This window comes from Quercus suber, unplaced genomic scaffold (assembly GCF_002906115.3).
Source record: "Quercus suber isolate HL8 unplaced genomic scaffold, Cork oak 2.0 scaffold_133, whole genome shotgun sequence".
Lineage (NCBI taxonomy): Eukaryota > Viridiplantae > Streptophyta > Magnoliopsida > Fagales > Fagaceae > Quercus > Quercus suber.
The window spans coordinates 536,953-545,068 of record NW_027069596.1 but is presented as its reverse complement, the minus strand read 5'-3'; the positions used below and the strand labels follow the sequence as shown (position 1 = coordinate 545,068).

General features: G+C 35.8%; 1 protein-coding gene across 1 annotated transcript; it reads left to right on the top strand.

The window, feature by feature from the left end:
• The first annotated feature begins 386 nt into the window (after positions 1-386).
• LOC111987373 (phospholipase A1-IIgamma) lies at positions 387-4,303 on the top strand. Its single transcript, XM_065776434.1, has 3 exons — positions 387-1,131; positions 1,535-1,711; positions 3,974-4,303. Exons 1-3 carry the CDS (start codon positions 538-540, stop codon positions 4,301-4,303), a joined length of 1,101 nt encoding a protein of 366 aa, XP_065632506.1. The 5' UTR covers positions 387-537.
• The last annotated feature ends 3,813 nt before the right edge of the window (positions 4,304-8,116 follow it).

Here is an 8,116-nt window from a genome sequence, read left to right as displayed (position 1 = left end):
TTCTTTGAGGTGGGATTAGGTTGTATCTGTTGACCCAGAATTATTTATAAGATTTACTTTTAATATATATCATTTGCATTTTGCAGTGGTAAGAAGAGAATTTGAAAAATTAATTTTCATGTGCGAAAGATAATTTAACATAATGGTGTCGCTACCTAACATGTATCTGTTTTTAGTTGACTTAATGATATCGCTCAGTAATAACGATTTAAAATTTGGAAGTTATTGCACAAATAGAGCAGATTTGACTAGTCTTAAGTGCCATATATAAAAATAATAAAAATAATAATAAATAATCCGCACAAGAATTTATCATCGTTTTCAGCCAACTATTAAGGTTGCTAAACAAAGACAAACTTCATTCTCACAATCTATAATATTTAATTTTAGTTGTAGATTCAAAGGAAGAAAACGTCAGAGATGATGAAGTTGATGCTGATCCAAATTTGGCTCTGTATTTCAAACGCAGTCTTTGATTTCACAAACGGCTATATAAAGCATGCTTTCGTAGTACCTCCTTACAAAGTGTAGCTAAACATGAAGAGAACAAAGGATAGCATAGCCAAGATGTGGAAGAGTCTTAGTGGTCAAAATCACTGGGAGAATTTGTTGGAACCCCTCGACATTGATCTTCGCCAATACATAATACATTATGGAGAAATGGCTGAAGCTACATATGATGCCTTTGACAAAGAGAAAATATCTAGGTATGCAGGAAGTAGCCGATATGCGAAAAAGGATTTCTTCTCTAAGGTGGGCTTAGAGAATGGCAATCCTTTCAAATACCGAGTGACCAAGTTCTTGTATGCAACATCAAATATCAAAGTCCCCGATGCCTTTATCATGAAGTCATTATCAAGGGAGGCATGGAGCAAGGAATCGAATTGGATTGGGTACGTCGCGGTAGCTACAGATGAAGGGAAGGCCGAGTTAGGAAGGAGAGATATTGTGATTGCTTGGAGAGGAAGCATACAAGCCCTGGAGTGGATTGATGATCTAGAATTTATTTTGGTTTCAGCTTCCGATTTACTTGGAGCTGAGCATGATCCTAAGGTGCACCATGGTTGGCATTCCATCTACACTTCTGATGACTCCCGTTCACCCTTCAATAAGACTAGTGCTAGAAACCAGGTATATTTTGATACTTTATTTGTCTATTATAAGTTTATAATTTAATTCGGAGGGTAAATTGAATTGCTTCCAGGCTAGTCGGGTAGGCAAGTGCGGAGTTTATATAACTTGTGAAGTGTCTTATTTTCGAATAAAAATTTATATTTAAATTTTGCTTACATAAAAGAACTAATTAATTGTTGTCTTAACTTCATTGTATAAAATAATTATTATAGAATTAATACCAAAGGTTTCAATCATATTTATCTATGTAAAAAACAGGGTGAATGTCTTATTGACAAAATATAGTAGATGGAATAATGTTAAGAAAATAGTAATTAAAATAAGGTTCAACCAAATTCAAGGTTTAAATATGATAATTAAAACTTCATTTGCTTTTTTTTTTTTTTCTTTTGTCATCCAGGTACTTAGTGAGCTTAGTAGACTAGTTGAAGAATTCCAAAATGAGGAAATCAGTATAACTGTTACTGGCCATAGCTTGGGAGCAGCACTTGCAACTCTGAATGCGATTGACATAGTTGCCAATGGATTTAACAAGCCCAAAGACCAGCCGGGGAAATCTTTTCCAGTGACAGCAATAGTATTTGCCAAAAAAAAAAAAAAAAAAAAAAAAAAAAAAAAAAAAAAAAAAGGAAAAAACGCAAACGCAAATCGTAAATGGGCTGCCCAAACGGTCTCTTAGGGTATATTTGGTAACTGTTTTTTTTCCCCCTTATTTTCTATTTTCAAAAACAATTTTCTATTTTTGAAACTAAAAAACTTGTTTACCAACTAAAAATGGATAAAAAACAAAAAATATTCTCAAAACTCAATTTGTGAAGAAAATTAAAAACATGCAAAAGACTGTTTTCAGTGTCTAGTTTTTAAAAGTCAAAGAAAATGTGCATTTGGTTTAATGAATCTGTCTCATTTAATGAGTTAGCATTAAAATTCAAATCCCATTAAAAACACATTTTAGTGTTTTTTTTTTCTTCATTTTTTTTTAAAAAAAAATTTAACTAACCAAACATGTTTTTGATTTCAAAAATACAAGAAAATTGTTTTTTCTTTATATTCTTAAAAACAAGTTTTTAAAAATAGAAAACAAAAACTGTTACCAAACATAACCTTATTTGGCCAGTATGTAAATTAAAGTTTATGAAGTAAATTGGCCAATAAAAAAGTTCAAGGAGTGTTTTGGCCACTACCTCAAAGTTCAAGGATGTGTGAGCATTTTTCCCTTCTTTAGATAAAGTAAAAATAAGTGTTTTACATGCAACATGTAACATGCATTTTAGATAAAATAACAGTAAGTGTTTTAACAAAACATGCAACATGCATCTAAATTTCAATCAATAAGTGTTTTAACAAAACATACAACGTGCATCTAAGTTTTAGTAAATAAATGTTTTAACAACACATGCAACATGCATTTTAGATAAAATAACAATACTTGTTTTAATAGAACATGTAACATGAATCTAAGTTTCACTTGATAGAGACACTAACTTATTTGTTCTTTCAATTTCTTTTCTTTAAATAAAGTAACAAATAAGTATTTTAACAAAACATGCAACATGCATCTAAGTTTTAGTTGATAAAAACAACAACTTATTTGTTCTTATCAATTTCTTTAGATAAAGTAACAATAAATATTTTAATAAAACATGCAATGTAACATACATATAAGTTTAAGAAATTTAAATCTTACTCCAACTAAAAATCTATTATTGAAATTTCAATACTTATACATATTCACCAATGGTCTTTCCATAGAATCCTTTTTGCACCTTATGTTTTTGTTTATTTATTTATTTCCAAGTTGCAACTTACGCATATGTATTTGTATATGATATTTTTGATTAAATAAATTAATCTTACTTATTGTTATTTGTTTCTAAATTTTCATGTATGAATATTGTGTTAACGGAAGCCTGCTATAAATAAGAAAAACAAGGGACGCCCATTTAAGTTCTTAGTTTCTCTTAGGTAAGTTTTTTATTTTATTTTTTAAATTCTTAACTTGTGAACTATTTTGTGTGTTTTAGGTTTTGGCTATTCTATGTATTTAGTTTGCAAGTGTTTTGATCTTTTTTAATTGACTATCAATTAGAAAATTTTGGTTCAAAACATGTCTTACATGTGTGCTGTAGTGCAATCTGATTCCAAGTTACTTTTACTTATTGATTGTTAAAACTTTATAAATGTTTATCTATTTTTATATTTTAAAATTCTATTTGTGCTTTGTGTTAATTTCTTAGTATGCGGAATTCCTCCCATATTTCTTTGAAAGTCTAACTAAATTCAATTTATAATTCCTCCAATATTCTTTTAGATCATAGATAATATTTGGTTAAATTATATTCATTGGTCCAAATTTTTATGTAAGTGTATCTTTACTTGATTTCTTTTTCATTTTTTTAAAAAATAGTTTGGAAATTTGGAATTTTTTTTTTCAGTGGTTACAACTTACAATAGCAAGGGTCATGGAGTAGTCAAGAAATTTGCAACTGAGTCCCTCTATTATGATGATATTGTATGTTGGGTAGAAGATACACTTGTGTGTGACTTTGACTTAGTAGTTTCTGATGTACAACATTAAAGTTTTTAATAATATTTTTACTATCACTTTTACTTGAAATAGAAATTGATAAAATCCTATTTTACATCAATTATATCATAAGAAAGATTAAGTAATTAACCATATTCTAAATTGAAAAAATAAAATTAATTAACAAAATTTAAACACACAAAAATATAATTAGTAGTAATTGTATCTTAAAAGACATAAAATAATTTTCTCAAATGAAAAGCAAAATTAAAATATAAATTTTATTTTATTAATATTTGTATATAAGTGAAGAACCCAATAGCCATGGCGGAGTTAACTCGCCAGAATCAAGAATTAAGAAAGGAAGTTAATCTCAGAAGGCAATGGCATGAGGCCTATGGAGAAGAGCATGGACAGAACCAGGGAGATGGAAGAAATGCAGAGCCAGAAAGCCAATCAAGGGGTACTGCACCCAGAAGAGTACCACATTTGGAGAGAGAAATAGACCAGATGAGGGAGAACATGAGAAGGGTAAACCCCGTAGAAGATTTAGTTCACAGAATTGATTCTCCCTTTACGGCTTCCATCAAATGGCCATCCCTTGCCATCGAAGTTCAAGATGCCTTCTTTAGATGCATATGATGGTACTCGTGATCCCTTTGACCATATCGCTATCTTTAAGACTACTATGTATCTTCAAGGGGTTCCAGATGAGATAATGTGTAGAGCCTTTCCAACTACCTTTAAAGGGCCCGCGCGAGTGTGGTTCAGCAAGATACCCCCAAACTCGGTAAGTACCTTTAAAGAATTGAGCAAGCTATTTATTAATAATTTCATTAGAGGACAAAGGCACAAACGTTCTTTGTCCAGCTTGTTAACCATAGAGCAAGGAGAAAATGAGAGTTTGCGGTCCTTCATTACTCGTTTCAATAGAGAAGCCTTGGCAGTAGATAAGATGGACGGCAAGCTATTGTTAGTAGCCTTCCACAATGGGATCAACTCTGACCTATTTATCCACAAGCTTTATGAATAGGAGCCCTAAACTATGGCTGAACTCATCCATTCAGCCCAAAACTTCATGAATGCAAAAGATGTAATTATTGCCAAGAAGAGGAAAAGAATGGAAGAGAATGCTCAACGCCACTCTGAACAAGGTCCTCGTCCAAAGAAGGGACGAACAGAAGATAGGAAAGACCGAGACAATAAGAAGGCAGGTCCTTCAACATGGAATCAATAATATACGCAGCTAAACATACCAATGGAGCAAGTTCTTATGCAAATCAAGGACGACCCTTCTTTGAAGTGGCCAGAGAAACTGAAGGGAGATCCTAACAAGCGCAACAGGAACAAGTATTGTCGCTTCCATAGAGACCATGGGCATGACACAGATGAATGTTTTGATTTAAAATAGCAAATTGAGAATCTCATTAGACAAGGGAAATTGAGGAATTTCCTTGGACGAGATCACAAAGACGAGAAGTTGAAAGGGAAAGTAGAAAAGTCGTCGCGACCTCCACTTGGAGAAATAAGGGTAATTATAGGTGGTACAACAGCTCAGTCGTCTAAGTCAAGAAAGACATACCTGAAGGTAGTTCAGAATGTTCAACTCTCTGAAAGATCTCCTAGGATGGGAAACACAGACGAGTAGGTGATCACTTTTACAGATGAGGATGCGGAGAGAATTCATCACCCTCATGACGATGCTATTGTCATCACCTTAGTTATTGTTGATTACACGACCAGAAGAGTGTTGATAGACAATGGAAGCTCAACAGATATTCTGTATTATCCAGCTTTTCAGTAAATGAGGATTGGACAAGACCAGCTTCGTCCAGTACACTCGCCTCTAGTGGGTTTCGGAGGAATGAAGGTACAGCCTATAGGCACCGTTACGTTGCCAGTGGTAGTGGGGCCATATCCGCAGCAGGTAACCAAAGATGTAAATTTCCTTGTGGTAGATTGCTCGTCCTCTTACAATGCTATATTTGGAAGACCAACTTTAAATAGTTGGAAGGCAGCCACATCCACTTATCACCTGTTAGTTAAATTCCCTACGGAGCATGGGGTAGGACAAGTGCAAGGAGACCAGCTGGCAGCAAAGAAGTGTTATTTGGCCATGCTCGCCATGGAAGAGCAACAGCAGACGATGAGCATTGAAGAAAGGAGAATTGTGGCTGAACTCACCAAAGTGTTAGAAGATATTTCTTTAGATGAGAGTAACCCTAAGAGGTGTACCAGGATTGGGGCAGATTTAGAAGAGAAGATTAAGAAGGACCTCATCCAATTTTTGAAGAAAAACACTGATGTATTTGCTTGGAGTCATGAGGATATGTCAGGCATAGATCTTAGGGTCATCACCCACTGTTTAAACGTATGTCCTTCCTCCAAGCCAGTGTGACAAAAGAAAAGGGTGTTTGCCCTTGAGAGAGATAATGCCGTTAAAGACGAGGTTCAGAAGTTGATGGCAACAAAGTTTATACGAGAAGTGTACTATCCAGATTGGCTGGCCAATGTAGTAATGGTCAAGAAGGCGAACGACAAGTGGAGGATGTGTGTAGATTTTACTGATCTAAACAGGGCTTGCCCCAAGGACAACTATCCATTACCATGCATTGATCAACTGGTGGATTCCACCGCAGGCCATAAATTACTTAGTTTTATGGACGTTTTCTCAGGATACAATCAAATAAGGATGGACGAGGCCAACCAGGAGAAGACATCCTTTGTTACTAGTTAAGACTTGTTTTGTTATGAAGTAATGCCCTTTGGTTTGAAAAATGCTGGAGCAATATACCAACGGCTAGTCAATCATATGTTCCGTCCTCAAATTAGAAGAAATGTAGAAGTCTATGTGGATGACATGCTAGTGAAAAGCCTAGACGAGGGAAAACATCCGGATGACCTACAGGAGACATTTAATACACTCAGGCAGTACAATATGAAGCTGAATCCCACCAAGTGCGCTTTTGGAGTAGCGTCAGGAAAGTTTCTTGGATTTATGGTTTCGGACAGAGGGATCGAGGCGAACCCAGAAAAGATTAAAGCAATCCTAGATATGAAGCTTCCATAGAGTATCAAAGAAGTCCAGTCTCTTACCGGGCAAGTTGCTGCCCTCAACAAGTTTGTTTCTAAAGCTACTGACAAGTGTTTACCATTTTTTAAGATTCTAAAGAAAGCATTTGAGTGGACGAACGAATGTCAAAAAGCCTTCCAAGACTTGAAGACGTACCTCGTTACAGCTTCGTTACTGAGTCCGTCTGTGATGGGAGAAGAGCTGTTTTTATACCTGGCAGTGACACCGTATGCCGTGAGCTCAGCATTAATAAGAGAGGAAGGAAAAGTACAAAAGCTAGTATACTATACTAGCAGAGCATTGAGGGGAGCGGAAGGACGATATCCGCTAATAGAAAAGCTAGCTTTTGCACTTATCACGGCTTCCAGGAAGCTAAGGCACTACTTCCAAGCCCATGTAATTAATGTTATGACAGACCATCCGCTCAAGAAAGCCATGAACAAATTGGAAGTCACAAGATGACTAATCCAGTGAGCCATCGAACTCAGCGAGTTTGACATCCGATACCAACCAAGGCATGTTATAAAGGCTCAGGCCTTGGCAGACTTTATTGCGGAGTTCACACCATGCTGCGATGATATAGAAGGAATGGAAAACAGTAAGAAATGGGTTTTCCACGTGGATGGTTCATCCACACAACATGCAGGAGGAATTGGAGTGGTTTTGCAATCCCCTGAAGGAGACAAGTACAAGGTCTGTCTACAATACCAAGCAACCAACAATGAAGTTGAATATGAAGCCCTTCTTAAAGAGCTGGAGCTAGCTAAATCTGTGGAAGCAAAGTCAATACTCGTCCTAGGAGATTCTCAGTTGGTTATGGGTCAAATAAATGGGACGTATGATGCAAAGGAAGAACGAATGAAGAAATATTTAGAAAAAGTGTTGCGGCTTGTGAAAAAATTCAAAGAAGCTAACGTGGAAGGAAAACGTGGAAGCAGACACGTTAGCGAAGGAAGCCTCAGCGATAGGAGCCATGGACGAGTTTGATGAAGTACAGTATATCCCAAGTATAGATCTTCCTAAAGTGCAGCAAATAGAGAATGAAGAAAATTGGATGACCCCAATACTATCATACTTGAAGGATGGAAAACTTCCAAAAAGGAAAGATGAAGCCAGAAAACTCAGGGTTAGAGCAACTAGGTATGTCCTTATAGACGAGGTTTTGTACAAGAGAGGTTTCTTTCAACCTTATCTCAGGTGCCTAGCTCCAGACGAGGCGAACTATGTGTTAAGGGAAGTTCATGAAAGAGCCTGCGGAAATCATTCAAGAGCCAGATCACTCATTCACAAGGTCATCTGTGTGGGGTATTACTGGCCAACTGTTCAAGCTGATGCAAAAGCCTATGTCAAGGTATGTGACCAGTGCCAACGATTTAGTAATA